At 53.1% G+C, this 18,114-nt stretch overlaps 2 protein-coding genes across 2 annotated transcripts in view; one reads left to right on the top strand and one right to left on the bottom strand.

Moving 5' to 3' along the window:
- Positions 1 to 18,114, top strand: part of CD96 (CD96 molecule) — a 52,039-nt gene that overhangs the window by 17,253 nt on the left and 16,672 nt on the right. The window contains exons 4-8 of the mRNA XM_038766138.1: positions 56 to 989; positions 1,108 to 1,838; positions 3,076 to 3,280; positions 5,627 to 5,682; positions 16,706 to 16,799. Coding sequence (XP_038622066.1) covers positions 56 to 989; positions 1,108 to 1,838; positions 3,076 to 3,280; positions 5,627 to 5,682; positions 16,706 to 16,799 — 2,020 coding nt within the window. The remainder of the gene's footprint in view (positions 1 to 55; positions 990 to 1,107; positions 1,839 to 3,075; positions 3,281 to 5,626; positions 5,683 to 16,705; positions 16,800 to 18,114) is intronic.
- On the bottom strand, positions 9,701 to 10,388 carry ZBED2 (zinc finger BED-type containing 2). The gene is given in 2 exon segments (XM_038766031.1): positions 9,701 to 10,211; positions 10,213 to 10,388. Coding segments are annotated over 2 exon segments (687 nt in total).

The raw sequence follows: 18,114 nt of genomic DNA, 5'->3' as shown, positions 1-18,114 counted from the left end.
CGACCCCTTCTTCTCCCATCCCCACTCCCAACCGGGGTCCGCTCTGTGCTCCCAGCTCCCGCTCCGTGCTGCGCTCCTATCCGTGCTCCGCTCCCGCTCCGCGCTCCGTTTCGCGCTCCGTGCTCCGCTCCCTGCTCCGCGGTCTGCTCCGCGCTCCGCGCTCCGCTCCGTGGCCCGCTCTGTGCTCCGCTCCGCGCTCCGCTCCCTGCTCCGTGCTCCGCTCCGCGGTCTGCTCCGTGCTCCGCGGTCCGCGCCGCGGTCCGCTCCCTGCTCCGCTCCGTGCTCCGTGCTCCGTGCTCCGCGCTCCGCGGTCTGCTCCTTGCTCCGCTCCCCCTCCGTGGTAGCCTCTGTGCTCCGCTCCGTGCTCCTTGCTCCGCTCCGCGGTCCGCTTCGTGCTCCTTGCTCCGCTCCGCGGTCTGCTCCGTGCTCCGCTTCCTGCTCCGCTCCCTGTTCCGCGCTCCGCTCCGTGCTCCGCTCCGTGCTCCGCGCTCCGCTCCCTGCTCCGCTCCGCGGTCTGCTCCGTGCTCCCTGCTCCGCTCCGTGCTCCGAGCTCTGCTCAGTGCTCCGCTCTGTGCTCCGCTCCCTGCTCCTCTCCGCGGTCCGCTCCGTGCTCCGCGCCGTGCTCCGCTCCCTGCTCCGTGCTCCGCTCCCTGCTCCGCGCCGTGCTCCGCTCCCTGCTCCGTGCTCCGCGCTCCCCTCCGCGGTCCGCTCTGTGCTCCGCTCCGTGCTCCGCGCTCCGCTCCCTGCTCCGCTCCGCGGTCTGCTCCGTGCTCCCTGCTCCGCTCCGTGCTCCGAGCTCTGCTCAGTGCTCCGCTCCGCGCTCCGCTCCCTGCTCCTCTCCGCGGTCCGCTCCGTGCTCCGCGCCGTGCTCCGCTCCCTGCTCCGTGCTCCGCTCCCTGCTCCGCTCCCTGCTCCGTGCTTCGCGCTCCCCTCCGCGCTCCGCTCCCTGCTCCGCTCCGCGGTCTGCTCCGTGCTCCCTGCTCCGCTCCGTGCTCCGAGCTCTGCTCAGTGCTCCGCTCTGTGCTCCGCTCCCTGCTCCTCTCCGCGGTCCGCTCCGTGCTCCGCGCCGTGCTCCGCTCCCTGCTCCGCGCTCCGCTCCGCGGTCAGCTCCTTGCTCCGCTCCGTGCTCCGCGCTCCGCTCCCTGCTCCGCTCCGCGGTCTGCTCCGTGCTCCCTGCTCCGCTCGGTGCTCCGAGCTCTGCTCAGTGCTCCGCTCCCTGCTCCTCTCCGCGGTCCGCTCCGTGCTCCGCGCCGTGCTCCGCTCCCTGCTCCGTGCTCTGCTCCCTGCTCCGCTCCGCGGTCCGCTCCGTGCTCCGCTCCCTGCTCCGCGCTCCGCTCCGCGCTCCGCTCTGTGCTCCGCTCCGTGCTCCGCTCCGCGCTCTGCTCCGTGCTCCCTGCTCCGCTCCGTGCTCCGTGCTCTGCTCCGTGCTCCGCTCCGCTCTCCACTCCCTGCTCCTCTCCGCGGTCCGCTCCGTGCTCCGCGCCGTGCTCCGCTCCCTGCTCCGTGCTCCGTGCTCCGCGCCGTGCTCCGCTCTGTGCTCCTCTCCCTGCTCCGCTCCGCGATCCACTCCGTGCTCCCTGCTCCGCGCTCCTCTCCCTGCTCCGCGCTCCGCTCCGTGCTCCGCTCCGCGGTCTGCTCCGTGCTCCGTGCTCCGCTCCGCGCTCCCTGCTCCGCGCTCCGCTCCCTGCTCCTCTCCGTGCTCCCTGCTCCTCTCCGTGCTCCCTGCTCCGCTCCGTGCTCCGCGCTCCGCTCCGCGGGGTGTTTGGCTCCAGCTCCTCCTCCTCCTCGTCGTCCTCCTCGTCCTGGTGGTGCCCGGTCCGAAGCCGCGGGCCCGGGGGGTGTGGTCGGGGGGCAGCCCCGCGCCTCGGCCGGAGCAGCCTCCTCCGGGACGCCCTCCCTCCTCCCCCTTATTGAGCGCTTACTGGGTGCAGAGCTTGGGAGACTATGATATAACAATACACAGACACACTCCCTGCCCACGACAGGCTTACAGTCTAGAGGGGGAGACAGACATTAGTATAAATTAATAATAATAATAATAATGATAATAATAATAATAATAATAACAATAATAATAATAGACAGTTATTAAGCGCAATGTGCAAGGCACTGTTCTAAGCGCTGGGGAGGTTACAAGGTGATCAGGTTGTCCCACGGGGAGGCTCACAGTCTTCATCCCCATCTTCCAGATGAGGGAACTGAGGCACGGAGAAGTTAAGTGACTTGCCCAAAGTCACACAGCTGACAATTGGCGGAGCCGGGATTTGAACCCATGATCTGTGACTCCAAAGCCCGGGCTCTTTTCCACCGAGCCACGCCGCTTCTCTGTGAATGAATGAAGTGGTTTATTGAAGGCAGGGAAGAAAGACCCTATGAAGGACACTTAAGTGCCCTTACCTTTAAGGCCAAGATCGGCTCATCTGGAAGGAGCGAGCAGTTTCTCTAGCCTGGAGGCTTCTAGGACTTTTTCATTCATTCGTTTATTCAATCGTATTTATTGAGCACTTACTGTGTGCAGAGCACTGTACTAAGCGCTTGGGAAGTACAAGCTGGCAACATATAGATCGACGGTCCCTAAGAGCCCTTACTTTTAAGGCCAAGATCAGCTTATCTGGAAGGAGCAGGCAGTTTCTTGGGGCCTTCTAGGACTTTTTCATTCATTCGTTCATTCATTCATTCAATCGTATTTATTGGGCGCTTACTGTGTGCAGAGCACTGTACTAAGCGCTTGGGAAGTACAAGTTGGCAACATATAGAGACAGTCCCAACCCAACTCAGGCAAGGCCTGAAGGGAGACCCAACTTGCGCAGCATCCTGCTTTACGTGACTGGGGTAGGGACAGTGAGGAGTCCAGGGTGAATGAGAAAACTGAGCTGGGGGCTGAGGTGAACACAGTTCCCCTGGTCACCCCGCTGCCCAATGTCCCCTGGGCACTGCCTGTCCTGGAAAGGAAACGTCTCCACAGGGACTCCTGGGAGAGGAAATGGAAATAATCAGTGTGGGTGAGCGTTAGTTGGGCAGGGAGGGTGCCCAGTTTTGGGGGGGGTTCATCCCAGAAGACCGTGTTATCCCCAGGAGCAGAATGGGGTTCAGGAAGTGCTGACGCTCCCCGACAGCCAGTCGAAGACCCATCTCCTCCGGGACCGCGTGGGACTCCGACAAGGCCACAGGCTCGTCCTCTCGCCCGTCCAATCCCACGATCACCGTCGCCAGTTCACCTGCCAGGCCACCCTCCGCTCTGGAAAAGTCCTGAAAAGCAGCACCACACTCCAAGTTTGGGGTGAGATTTTCTGCCTCTCCTTGACTGGCGACCCCCAGCCCTGAGAGCCCCCTCCCATTTTAATGAAAGCTTCCCATTCATAATGGCGACACTATCTACCTTCTCTACTCCTGTCTTGGTGGAGGGGGAGATTTCCTGACTGCTACCCCCCAGAAACCTGTGATGGGGGGTGAGGGGTAGCAGTGACCACCCCAACCACCCCAGGTCTGAGGGAGAGAATGACTGTCCCAACCCCCAGCAGCAGACCCCATCCCCTCCTCCATCCCTCCTAACTGGGCCCAACCAGAGAAGCAGCGTGGCTCAGTGAAAAGAGCCCGGGCTTTGGAGTCAGAGGTCATGGGTTCAAATCCCGGCTCTACCACTTAGCTGTGTGACTTTGGGCAAGTCGCTTAACTTCTCTGGGCCTCAGTGACCTCATCTGGAAAATGGGGATTAAGACTGTGAGCCCCCCGTGGGACAACCTGATCACCTTGTCACCTCCCCAGCGCTTAGAACAGTGCTTTGCACGTAGTAAGTGCTTAATAAATGCCATTATTATTATTATTATTAGAACAGTGCTTAGATGAATGAGTGTTGAATTGAACCCTAGTGGCCAAGAGCACAGGGCAGAGGGACTAGAGATGGTGGTGGGAGGGGAACAAAGGTCACAATCGAGGTCAAGACCCCCACCCCGGAAAGCAACTCTCCAAACCTCAGAACTCCTCCTCTCTCACGAACCCCCAGGTTTGTGCAAATCGAGCGCCGTTATCATCCCATCAAGTCCCTCTCCCTCCACTGCAGGATCAGGATTCAAGCTGAGGGGCTGGAGGAGAACATGGAAAATGCTACTTCTCCTCCCACAGCCTCCTGATGCTTCCCCTGTCCCCCACCTCCCGCTCTGCTCCACCTCCTGATCCTCACCACCCTGGCAGGGCAGGGCAGGAAGAAGGGGTGAGAGAGAGAGGCTAATGCAGGGGTGTCCCTTCAAAATTTGGGGGGGCCACCCTGGTGGTACTTCATTCGATCGTATTTCAATCCATCGTATTTATTGAGCGCTTACTGTGTGCAGAGCACTGTAGTGTTTGTTACGTACTTACTATGCACTGAGCACTGAGTTAAGCACTGGGGGAGATACAAGTTAATTAGATCAGACACCGTCCCTGTCCTACATGGGGCTCCGAGTCCAGTGGGGGATTGAATTTCTGCCCCAGGACCCCCTAGACAGCTCAAACCCCGTGTGGTTGTTTTCCCCAACCCCTCCAAAACCAGGGCTAACCAGAACTGGATCAATCCACAGGAAGAAGGGGATAATAATAATAATAATAATGGCATTTATTAAGCACTTACTATGTGCAAAGCACTGTTCTAAGCGCCGGATCAGGCTTAATTGCTGTGTCACACGGGGGACCAACCTCAAAATGCAGCGCAAATGACCCCATGGCGGACAGAGCCTGCGAGTATGCCCAACCATGCCATCCGTGCCCCAGAAACCCTCGGGTCTGCGTCTTGGGGTCACACCATGGCCAGGATAATAATAATAACAACTGAGGTGTTGGTTGGGCGCTTACTATGTGCCAAGCACTGCACAGAGCATTGGAATAGGCACATGCTAATCAGGTTAGACACAGTCCCTGTCCCATGTGGGGCTCACATTTTAATCCCCGTTATACAGATGAGGAAATAATAATAATAATGATGATGATGATGATGGCATTTGTTAAGCACTTACTATGTGCAAAGCACTGTTCTAAGCGCTGGGGAGGCTACAAGGTGATCAGGTTGTCCCATGGGGGGCTCACAGTCTTCATCCCCATTTTACAGATGAGGGAACTGAGGCACAGAGAAGTTAAGTGACCTGCCCAAAGTCATACAGCTGACAATTGGCGGAGCTGGGATTTGAACCCAGGTAACTGAGGCCCAGAGGAGTGAAGTAATAGTAATAATAATAATGGCATTTGTTAAGCACTTCCTATGTGCAAAGCACCGTTCTAAGCGCTGGGGGATACAAGGTGATCAGGTTGTCCCGCGCGGGGCTCACAGTCTTCAACCCATTTTACAGATGAGGTGACTGAGGCACAGAGAAGGTAAGTGACTTGCCCAAAGTCACACAGCTGACAAGTGGCGGAGCCGGGATTTGAACCCATGACCTCTGACTCCAAAGCCCGGGCTCTTTCCACTGAGCCACACTGCTTCTCTAGTACAGTGCCTGGCACCTAGGAAGTGTTTAAATACCGTAATTATTATTGCTATTACAGGCTTCCTCCCTGGATAGCCAAGCCATCAGCTGAGTCCTGAAGCACAGTTGGTCAACAGCGAGCCCCTCTCCCCCTCTCACCGTGCTAACTGGATTTTGCATTTGCGTTTCAGCTAAACCAGAAATCTTCATAACGCAGCAAAACGCCTCCACTGGACTTTTAGGAGGGGTGAGTACACCCCGGAATGTTTTACAATCTACTTACCTTGGGCCTGTATCTGCTGGGTGACGTGAAGAGCAAATCACCGTCCAGAGCAAATCACTTGCTGAACTAGGCTGGGCCCGGGGGGCGGACAGCCTAGTCAATCCATCCATCGGTAGTATTTATTGAGTGCCTACTGTGGGCAAGACTGCTGTACTAAGCGCTTGGGAAAGTATGATACAGTTGGTAGACGTAATCTCTGCCCTCAAGGAGCCGAAGGGGAAAGCAGACAATAAATAAATTGCAGACAGGAGGAAATAAGAGAGTATACATATATGTACTTAACAGCTCAGATTAGGGGAGGAATTGAGTACCCAAGTGATGGAGAAGCAGCGTGGCTCAGTGGAAAGAGCATGGGCTTTGGAGTCAGAGGTCACGGGTTCAAATCCCAGCTCTGCCAACTGTCAGCTGTGTGACTTTGGACCAGTCACTTCACTTCTCTGTGCCTCAGTTACCTCATCTGGAAAATGGTGATTAAAATTGTGAGCCCCCCCGTGGGACAACCTGATCACCTTGTAACCTCCCCAGCGCTTAGAACAGTGCTTTGCACATGGTAAGCACTTAACAAATACTGTTATTACTATTATTATGACTGGGAAAAGTGCTAATGTGGCAATTGGAGGGATTTGGGGTGGGGAGAGGAGACGCGGATCGGGAAAGACCTCCTGGAGGAGATATGGTTTTGGAAGGGTCTTGAAGATGGTGGTCTGTGGGATGAAGAGGGAGGGATTTCCAAACAGGAGGAGGGGTATTGGCAAGAACTAGATTCGGCGAGTAGGTTGGCTCGAGAGAAAGAGAGCAGGCAAGTTAGGGTGTAATGAGAGAGGAAACGGCACGGGCTCGCGACGCAGAAGAGCTGGGTTCCGATGACCGCTCTGCCACTTGTCTGCTGGATGACCCTGGGCAAATCACTTACCTCAGCTGTAAAATGGGGAGTCAATCCTCCTCACTTAATCTAGGAGGCCCATGTGGGACAGGGACTGCATTCAACTTGATTATTTTATCTCTACCCCATTGCTTAGTAATAACATTAAAATAGAAATGTGAAGCAAAGCTAGGTAGGGACGAGAGAGCTGACTGACTGCCTTGAATCGGATGGTAGAGAGTTTCTGCTGGATGGACGGGTAACTACTGGGCTTGTGGAATCAGAGGTCAGGGGTTCAAATCCCAGCTCCGCCAATTGTCAGCTGTGTGACTTTGGGCAAGTCACTTAACTTCTCTGTGCCTCGGTTACCTCATCTGGAAAATGGGGATTAAGACTGTGAGCCCTCTGTGGGACAACCTGATCACCTTGCAAGCTCCCCAGTGCTTAGAACAGTGCTTTGTGCATAGTAAGTGCTTTATAAATGCCATCATCATTATTATTATTATTACTGGAGATGTAGGGAGATGTGTTGAATCATTCTTTGAAAAAAATGATTCGAGCAAGAGGGTGAAGTTCGGTCCGGAGAGGGAAAAGCCTGAAGGCAGGGAGGCCTAATACGGTGGCTGTTTGGATGGAGAGGAAGGGGAGGACTCTGGGGTTGTTGTGGAGGAAGAACGGACAGGATTTGGCGACAGACTGAAGATGGAGGTTGAAAGGGAAGAGTCAAGGATGATGCCAAGATTTGGGCTGGAGAGAAAGGGAGGATAGTGGTGCGATGGGAAAGTTAGGCAGAGGGGGAGGGTTTGGATGGGAAGATGTTGAGTTCAGTTTAAGACATGGTTAGCTTGAGGCGGCCAGGTGACGAGACAGAGATGTCTGAAAGCACGAGGAAATGCAAGATTGCAGAGGAGGAGAGAGGCCCCATGAGGCTGTGGGTTCATTCATTCAATCGTATTTATTGAGCACTTACTGTGTGCAGAGCACTGTACTAAGCGCTTGGGAAGTACAAGTTGGCAACATATAGGCAATAGGGTTGGTTTCCCTGTTGTTGCGGTAAAGATTTAAAGACATGGGCTTTAATCAATCAATCAATCAATCCATGGTATCTATTGAATGTGTTCTGTATGCAGAGCACTGTTCTAGGTGCTTGGAAGAGAACAATTGGTAGACACTTTCATCCCCTGCTCATAAAGAGCTTAGAGTCGAAAGGCCTGTATTCACCTAATTTCTTTCAGAGAGACACACAAGAAGAAGCAGAGCTTAAAAACAAGTTTCTTTATTTGTCAGGGCCAACAAAAACCCACATTAAGAAAGGAGAGTTCTGGCCAAATGTCAAGGTTCGCTCTTGCACCGTTACGGCTGGCTGTGCTTAAGACGCATTGATCAGAACCCAAGCTCCCCCTTGGTCATGGGGTCAGAGGCCTGGGCATCCTAGTCTTGGAGCAAATATGGGCGGGGGGCTGAAGAAGTGGGAATTTCCAACACTGAGCCCCCGCTGACTCGTCACATGCCGTGATCTACCGATCCCGTGCCGCTAGTTTCCGTTTTTTAGCTCGCGGACTTTGGTACTTGCAGAAGGGAGTACGATTTCCACCCCAGAACCTCAAAAGACAGTGTGGACATTCTCTCACGAATGCCCCTGTTGCTGCTAGGATGGTGGGGAGGAAGTGGACATTTCTAGACTGGGTGGCAGAAGGAGAAACTGAGGCACGGAGCCTGCAGAGCCTGGTCCAAAGCAGCAGGTGGTTAAGGACAAAACTAAAAATCTCTGGACCATCCTAAACCCAAGCTCCCCATCTCCTCTGAGGCAAAGCGGGCGGACGGAAAGGGATTCTGGGTAGAGTGGGCTGGTTTTTAATCAGTTAGGGGTCTTTTGTTGGTTCGTTATTATTAATCGTATTTCCTGAGAACGTCTTAAGCTTGTTTGGGGAAATCACCAAACCAGGAGGAAAACTGTTTGCTGAACTGGCTGGGGGGGAGGGTTGGATGCTGACAACACGAGAGCCAACGTAATTCAAAGGAAGAAGAATGAATTCAGTGTCAGGGGGCTGGAAAGGTCATTTCCCCGATTGCAGATCTCCCCGATCCTGACGCTTGTTATCCCAGCAGGGAGTTTGGGAGCCCTCGATTTGACTCCCCAACCCAATGACGTTTATTAGTGGTGAAACCATGTCAAAGAACCATTAATGCACCCATTTTACAGAGAAGGGCAGTCGAGGTTCAGAGATACTTTCAGGAATTTTGTCCCAAGACTCAGGGCAAGTCGGAGTATGGCCCAGGCAGTCCTGCAGTAGCCCGCAGCCTGTCTCTCACTTCCCCCCAGGACATCGGGCCCAAGGACAGCCAAGGCTGGGCAGCCCCTAAACCCTTTCAGGATTCAATTCAGCTGAGTCGCTGGTGTCCATTTTTCCTCTCCTGATAACTGGAGTATTATTTACTAAACGCTTACTATACGCCAGGCACCGTACTAAGCGCCGGGGTGGATGCGAACAATCCGGGTTGGACACAGTCCCTCACAGGGAGCCGAGGCCCAGAGAAGCCAAGTGACTTGCCCAAAGTCACACGGCAGACAAGCGGCAGCATTGGGATTTGAACCCATGACCTTTGGACTCCCAGGCCTGTGCTCTATCCACCAGGCCACGCTGCTTCCCCAGAGCCTGTCCTTTTCACCCCTCTCTGTCCCGGAGAGAGAGAAGTCATCAGAAAACACCCAGAGAGGAAGAAGAGTCACATTTCAGAGCCTGACAGAAAAGGGAGACCAGACAGACAGGGCTGTGGGGACCAGACTTTCCCACGGTGCGCAAGAAAAACCCCAAACCAGACGAGGTTTGAACCATTTCGGATTCGAGTTCAGCAACCGCGGGAGACGAGTTCTTCGCTGCCCCGGAGAACCAGTGGCTGGGGGGTTCCTGGCCGGGACGGGCCCGGCCTCCATCTTTCCGACGCTCTTTGGTGGGGGCAATGGCTTGGCAGCGCTGTGCCCGGTTCTCCAGGCCATCTTCCCGCGCCCCTCGCCCCACTTGGTCCCGACAGGGGGGATGTAGGCGGGGTGGGTCTTGGGAAACGCCGCCCTGGGAAAGCATCCCTGAGCTGGCAGGGTGGAGGAAGCAGACAGGGTGGTCAGCGGATGAGTAGGAAGTCAGGGGGCACCGGTTTCCGGCTACTTCTGGACATCCACCGGACCCTCCGGACCCTTCTTCTGGTTTGCCGTGCCCCCTGTGCAAAGTGCCAGGGGCGGGCCGCCTCCGCCGGGGCCCTGTCCGGCTCTCTGGCCGCCTTCTCCGCCCTCACCTTCCACCTCAGCTCCACGATGGCCTTCTCCACCTCCTCCATGGCCTGCTCCCGCCGCTCCACGGCCCACTCCCGCCAGCTGGCCCAAAAGGCCAGGGCTCCCACCTGCTCCAGGAGCCGGGCCCAGTCCCTCTCGATGCCGACCGGCGGGGGCCGGGCCCCCTGGGCCCGGGGGTGCCGGGAGGCCTGCCTGTGGCCGCTCTTCTCCAGCTCTCCCCTGTGCGTGCTGGTCAGGTGCTTCCACAGGGCCGTGGTGCCCACGTTGACGCCCGGGCCCCGGCTGACCTGCCTGCCGCACAGTCGGCAGATGGCATACTGGTTGGGGTGGCGGTCGAGGCGAGAAGTACTCCCAGGCCTCCGAAAACTTGACGCCCCTCCTGTGGGGCGTTGGGCCGGGCACCGGCCCCGCCAGGGGGCCCAAGAAAGTCCGGCCCCCCCTGCTCTCGTCCTCCTTGGTCTTCCCGTCCTCCTCCTTCATCTTGGCATCTTCCTCATCTCCTTCTTCCGCCCGGAGCATCCTCCGCCCAGATCCACAGAAGGCTCAGCCGAGACTGGGTTGGGAAATCTCGGGGTCAATGACTGCAGCTCCTCAGCCGGGCCCCGGGCCTCGACGTAAATCCCCGGCCTGTGGAGGAGGAAGGAGTCCGGAACTCCTTTGTCCAGCTCTGGCCGAGAGGGGAGTCCACGGGCGATGACCTCCTGGCCCGGCCTGACCCGGCCGTGCCCGCTTCTGGGCAGGAGGGCTGTCTGGAAAGATATCGGTGTCTGTTTATTGATGGCTTAGCAGAAAGAGCCCGGGCTTGGGAGTCAGAGGTCGTGGGTACTAATCCCAGCTCCGCCACTTATCGGCTGTGTGACTTTGGGCAAGTCACTTAACGTCTCTGGGCCTCAGTTCCCTCATCTGTAAAATGGGGATGAAGACTGTGAGCCCCATGTGGGACAACCTGATTACCCTGTATCTCCCCCAGTGCTTAGAACAGGGCTTGGTACATTGTAAGCGCTTAACAAATATTATTATTATTATTATTATTATTAATGTCTGTCTCCCCCTCCTCCCCAGCCTGTGAGCTCACTGTGGGCAGGGAATTTCTCCCGGCTCCACCGCTTGTCAGCTGTGTGACCTTGGACAAGTCACTTCACTTCTCTGTGCCTCAGTTCCCTCCTCCGTAAAATGGGGGTGAAGACTGTGAGCCCCACTGTGCATCTCCCCCTGCGCTTAGAACAGTGCTTGGCACATAGTAAGCACAGAGAAGTAGCGTGGCTCAGTGGAAAGAGCCCGGGCTTGGGAGTCAGAGATCATGGGTTCTAATCCCGGCTCTGCCAATTGTCAGCTGCGTGACTTTGGGCAAGTCACTTTTAACTTCTGCGGGTCTCAGTGACCTCATCTGGAAAATGGGGGTGAAGACTGTGAGCTTCCCGGGGGAAAACCTGATCACTTTGAAACCTCCCCAGTGCTTAGAACAGTGCTTTCCACATAGTAAGCGCTTAAAAAATGCCATCATTATTACTAGTAAATGCTGAACAAGTAGCATTATTATTATTATTATTAATGTCTGTGTCTCCCTCCTCCCCGGACTGTGAGCTCATTGTGGGCAGGGACTGTCTCTCTTTATTGCTGGACTGTTCTTCCCAAGCGCTTAGTGCAGTGATCTGCTCACAGTGATGCTCAATAAATACAATTCAAGGCAGGAAGGCAGGGAGTGGGATTAGCCTGGGCCTGGGCCACCTTCCATTCACTCATTCATTCAATCGTATTTATTGAGCGCTTACTGTGTGCAATGCACTGTACTAAGCGCCCACCCTCCCTCTGGGAGTCACCCCCCCCCCAATTCCGGGCCAGTTCCAATGTGCCCGGGGGGTCCGGACAGGCAGAACTCCTGGGTCGGGACAGAGGGTTTCCTGGAGGCATCATTCATTCAATCGTATTTATTGAGCTCTTACTGTGTGCAGGGCACTGTACTAAGCGCTTGGGAAGTACAAGTTGGCAACATATAGAGACGGTCCCTACCCAACAGTGGGCTCACAGTCTAGAAGGGGGAGATAGACGACAAAACAAAACACGTGGACAGGTGTCAAGTCGCCATTCATTCACTCATTCGTATTTATTGAACACTTACTACTTGCCCAAAGTCACCCAGCTGACAATTGGCGGAGTCGGGATTTGAACCCATCACCTCTGACTCCAAAGCCCGGGCTCTTTCCGCTGAGCCCCGCTGCTTCTCTTAATAATAATAACAATAATTTGTTGGTATTGGTGAAGCACTGACTATGTGCCAGGCACTGTTCTAAGCGCTCCAGTAGATACAAAGTAATCAGGTTGAGACTGTGAGCTCGTTGTGGGCAAGGATTGTCTCTCTTCATTGCTGTATTGTACCTTCCCAAGCGCTTAGTATAGTTTTCTGCGCACGGTAAGCGTCCAATAAATACGATCGCATGAATGACAGGGACAGTCCGTGCCCCCAGTGGAACTCACAGTCTTAATCTCCATTTTCCAGATGAGGTCACTGAGGCGCAGAGAAGTGAAGTGACTTGCCCAAGGTCACACAGCAGACAAGCGGCGGAGCGGGATTAGAACCCGGGTCCTTCTGACTCGTTCATTCTTTGGAACCTCCGGGTTTCTTGGCACTGGCTCTTGAATCTCCCAGGCGCTGCTGTGGTTCTCAGTTTTTCTGACCCAACCCAAACCATGCTCTGAAATTTCACAAGCCCTCGAATCCCCGGGGGTTGTTCACTGGGTTTTCTCGGGAACCGGTCGCTCCCAGAAACTTCCCAGAAGTTTCTGGGAAAGCCGGGGAAAAGGGTGGGCCTCTTTCCTTCGCCCTCATTTGCGGCCGGCCCTCCGACCCCCTCACCGGATGACCCCAGGAAGATCATCATCATCATCAATCGTATTTATTGAGCGCTTACTATGTGCAGAGCACTGTACTGAGCACTTGGGAAGTACAAATTGGCAACATATAGAGACCCAAAGAGGTCAGCTGGCCCTGAAATTTCACCATCTGGGGATCTAGACTGTAAGCTCCTTATAGACAGGGAACGTGTCTCCTAATTCTGCTATATCGTACTCGCCCAAGCACTTAGGACAGCGCTCTGCACATAGTAAGCGCTCAACAAATACCACTGATTGATTGATTAATCGCGAGTCCTGACTTGGGCTGTGGAGAAATTTGCCCTTGGATTTCCTCATCACCCAGCATTCATTCAGTCATTCATTTTTATTGAGCGCTTACTGTGTGCAGAGCACTGGACTAAGCGCTTGGGAAGTACAAGTTGGCAACACATAGAGACGGTCCCTACCCAAAAGTGGGCTCACAGTCTAGAAGGGGGGGGGACAGAGAACAAAGCAAAACATATTAACAGAATAAAATAAATAGAATAAATATGTACAAGTAAAATAAATAAATAATTGGAGTAATAAATACGTACAATCATGTATACATATTCATTCACTGGGGAAGCAGCGTGGCTCAGTGGAAAGAGCACAGGCTTTGGAGTCAGAGGTCATGGGTTCGAATCCCGGCTCCGCCACATGTCTACTGTGTGACCTTGGGCAAGTCAGTTAACTTCTCTGAGCCCCAGTTACCTCATCTGTAAAATGGGGATTAAGACTGTGAGCCCCACATGGGACAACCTCATCACCTTGTATCCACCCCCAGCGCTTAGAACAGTGCTTTGCACATAGTAAGCGCTTAACAAATACCATCATTATTATTATTATTATTCACTGATTCATTCAATCATATTTATTGAGCATTTACTGGGTGCAAAGCACTGTACTAAGTGCTGGGGAGAAGACAATATGACAATCAACACATTCCCTGCCCACAGTGAGCTCACGGTCTAGGGAGGAGACAGAGGCTGGGAGAGGGGATGAATGATTTTGTTAATAATAACAATAATGGCATTTATTAAGCGCTTACTATGTGCAAAGCACTGTTCTAAACGCTGGAGAGGTTACAAGCTGATCAGGTTTTCCCACGGGGGGCTCACAGTCTTAATCCCCATTTTCCAGGTGAGGGAACTGAGGCCCAGAGAAGTTAAGTGACTTGCCCAAAGTCACACAGCTGACAGTTGGCGGAGCTGGGATTCGGACCCATGACCTCTGACTCCAAAGCCCATCTAGCTTTATTTCTATTTGTTCTGACAACTCGACACCTGTCCACGTGTTTTGTTTCGTCGTCTGTCTCCCCCTTCTAGACCGTGAGCCCGTTGTTGGATAGGGACCGTCTCTATAGGTTGCCGACTTGGACTTCCCAAGTGCTTAGTACAGTGCTCTGCACACAGTAAGTGCTCAATAAATACCATTGAATGAATCAAGGGAGCAAGTCAGGGGAGCAGAAGGGATTGGGAGAAGAGGAGGGAGGGCTTAGTCAAGGAAGGCTTCTTGGAGGAAATGCCTGGAGGAATTCTGTTAATAATAATAGTGGGATTTATTAAGCGCTTACTATGTGCCGATCACTGTTCAAAGCGCTGGGGTAGATTCAAGGTGGTATTTACTGACTGCCTAATGTGTGCAGAGCACTGTACTAAGTGTTTGGGAGAGAGCAGTATAACAGAGTTGGTAAACATGATCCGTGCGGCCAAGGAGCTTATCGCAGGGGCCAGAGGAGTTTAAACCATCAGCAGTCTGGAAACTGAACGTGACCTTAATGATGACGATGACAACAGTGTGTGTTTAAGCACTTACTAAGCGCCGAGGGTTGGCTAAGTAAGGTCCAATCAGATCAGATGCCGTCCCTGTCCCACATGGTGCTCACTATCTGAGGAGGGAGAACAGGTGTGGTCTATTGGAAAGAGCACAGCCTGGGAGTCCGAGATCATGGGTTCAAATCCTGGCTCCGCCAGCTGTCAGCTGTGTGACTTTGGGCGAGCCACTTCTCTGGGCCTCAGGTACCTCATCTGGAAAATGGGGATGAAGACCGTGAGCCCCCCGTGGGACAACCTGATCACCTTGTATCCCTCCAGTGCTTAGAACAGTGCTTGGCACATAGTAAGCGCTTAACAAATGCCATTATTGTTATTATTATTATCTGGGTCCTAATCCCGGCTCTGCCACTTGTCTGCTGTGTGACCTCGGGCAAGTCACTTCACTTCTCTGGGCCTCAGTTCCCTCATCTGTAAAATGGGGATTAAGACTGGGAGCCCCACGTGGGATAGGGACTGTGTCCAACTCGAATAGCTTGTATTTCCCCAGCGCTTAGCACAGTGCTTGGCACATAGTAAGCACTTAAAAAGTACCATAAAAAACCAACCAGGTATTGAATACCTATTTTACAGATGAGGACACTGAGATCCAGAAAAATTAAATGACTTGCCCCAGGTCACACAGCAGGCTAGTGGCGGAGATGGGATTAGAACCTGGCTCTTCATTCATTCAATCATATTTATTGAGCACTTACTGTGTGCAGAGCACTGTACTAAGCGCTTGGGAAGTACAAGTTGGCAACATATAGAGACAGTCCCTACCCAACAACGGGCTCACAGTCTAGAGCTCACGGGCTCTTCCGACTCCTGATCCTGTATGCTGTCCACTAGGCCATGCCACTTTCATTCATTCATTCATTCATTCAATCGCATTTATTGAGCGCTTACTGTGTGCAGAGCACTGTACTAAGCGCTTGGGAAGTACAAGTTGGCAACATATAGAGACGGTCCCTACCCAACAACGGGCTCGCAGTGTAGAGCTCACAGGCTCTTCCAACTCCTGATCCTGTATGCCATCCACTAGGCCATGCCACTTTCATTCATTCATTCATTCAATCAATCGTATTTATTAAGCGCTTACTGTGTGCAGAGCACTGTACTAAGCGCTTGGGAAGTACAAGTTGGTATATATACAGGTGCTGCAGGGAGGGGAAGGAGGTAAGGCGAGGGGATGGAGAGGAGCTGGAGCTCGGTCCAAGTTGTCCAGACTTCTGTGTCTCCTCTGTTCCCCCCGAGCCGGCCCTGGTCGAGGGCACGGACGTTCAGAGGGTAAGCCCTCCTGCTAGCCAGGGGCTTCCCCAACTGGCCACTTGAGCCCAGGGTCACACAGCAGACCCTCTCCGGGGCGAAGACGGGCTCTTGCGCTCTTCAACCTGCTTCTCATTCATTCATTCAGTAGTATTTCTTGAGGGCCCACTTGGGAGAGTACAACAGACGTATTCCCCGCCCACGACGATCTTACAGTCTAGGGGGAGGGCCAGACATTCATATTTCTAAATAAATTAAAGATAATAACTATGCTTCTCAGCCATCTCCCAAGATGGAAGGCACCAGGGAGCAACTTGAAAGCCAAGGTGGTGGTTCTGGTCTCCTCCCGGGGCCCTCACCAGAGAGTGCCAGGAGGACGAATCCGAATTTGTCCGGAAATCACCCAGGAGAGGACCGTGTGAGATTTTTAAAAGTGGGCTTGGCTACTCCTCCCTGGGAGCAGGGACCACTACTCAATTGTGCTCACCCAAGAGCTTGGTAGAGTGCTCTGCACAGAGTAAGTGCTCGATCCCTGTCACTAATTGATTGGCTAAGCAGCAGGCTGAGGGTCACATTGGTCCCCCCAAATCGGGCCCAAGAATTGACAAATCCATCAATCAATCAATCGCATTTATTGAGCGCTTACTGTGTGCAGAGCACTGTACTAAGTGCTTGGGAAGTACAAGTTGGCAACATATAGAGACGGTCCCTACCCAACAGTGGGCTCACAGTCTAGAAGGGGGGGACAGAGAACAAGACAAAACATATTAATAAAATAAAATAAATAGAATAAATATGTACAAATAAAATAAATAAATAAATAGAGTAATAAATCCGTACAAACATATATATCCATGACTCGGTCTCTTCTCCCCACTGCAGGTGGGAGCTCACTGCCGGGTGCGGAACGTGTTTCCGTCGGCAAGAGTCATGTGGTATGTGGATGGCGAGGTGCTTGATGGCGAAAACCTCAAAGGTAAGAAAAGGAGGAGTGGAAGGAATTTGATTTCGGGGCTGAGTCAGAGAACCCAGATTCCGCCGTGTGACCCTGGGCTAGTCACTTCACGGCTCTGTGCCTCGGTTCCCTCATCTGCAAAGTGAGGATCCAATGCCTGTTCTTCCTCCTGCCTAGACTGTGAGAGTGTGACTTTATTATCTTGTATCTACTCCGGTGTTTAGTAGAGTGATTGGCACGTAGTAAACGCTTAACAAACACCACAATTATAATTATTATTATTATTATTATTATGGTATTTGCAAGGTAATCAGATCTCCCAGTCTTAATCCCCATTTTACAGATGAGATAACTGAGGCCCAGAGAAGTCAACTGACTTGCCCAGGGTCACACAACAGACACGTGGAGGAACTGGATTATTAATTCGTTCATTCATTCAATCGTATTTATTGAGCGCTTACTGTGTGCAGAGCACTATACTAAGCGCTTGGGCAACATATAGAGACGGTCCCTACCCAACCCAGGTCTTTCTGACTCCCGACTCTGGGCTCCATCCACTAGGCCCTGTCGCTCACTGCACACAGTGACCGCTCAGTAAATATGACGGATTAATCGATCGATTTTCTAAGGGTCTGACACAACCACTCAGACGCAGCCCTGGCCTCGCCGGAACTTTCGGGAAACGGCTCAGAAAAGCTCAGTCGGAGACAGCGGAGGCAGCGGCGGTGGTGGCGGAAGGGGAGGAGGATGAGGAGGAGAAAGAGGAAGAGGGAAAAGGGGGAGAGGAAGAAGAAGCCCAGGCATTATGTCTTTCAGTTACCTGCTTCTTTCAGTTTTCGCTACATTGCGTCAACTGCCTGTGGGACATCTCTGAGGATGTCCCAAAAGGAAATGTGAGATTGAACAGCAAGAGAGAAGTTGGGGTCAGTGGGGTAGATAATAAAATAAAGGATAATATAAGTCTATATACATATCAGTATGAGCCGTTTCCGATTCGCAGCAACTTTATGGCCGTATTTTCTCCCGAACATCCTTTCTTCTTCCAATACCTGAAACCTTACCATTACGATAACCTTCCATTGTCATTGTTACGGTTTCTGTCCATCTAGCTGCTGGTCTGCCTCTTCCACATTTTCCTGGGACTTTTCCTAGCATTAGTGTCTTCTCCCAAGATTTAGTCCTCTATAGTCTATAAGGAGTCTATAGATAGTCTATAAAGTCTATATAGTTTATATATAGACTATAGACTATATAGACTATAGACTAGACTTTAGACTAGACTATATATAGTCTATATAGTCTATAAAGTCTATATAGTTTATATATAGACTATAGA

The sequence above is a fragment of the Tachyglossus aculeatus genome, chromosome 24, assembly GCF_015852505.1.
Source record: "Tachyglossus aculeatus isolate mTacAcu1 chromosome 24, mTacAcu1.pri, whole genome shotgun sequence".
Taxonomy (NCBI): domain Eukaryota; kingdom Metazoa; phylum Chordata; class Mammalia; order Monotremata; family Tachyglossidae; genus Tachyglossus; species Tachyglossus aculeatus.
This window is presented reverse-complemented; position numbering and strand designations above follow the sequence as displayed.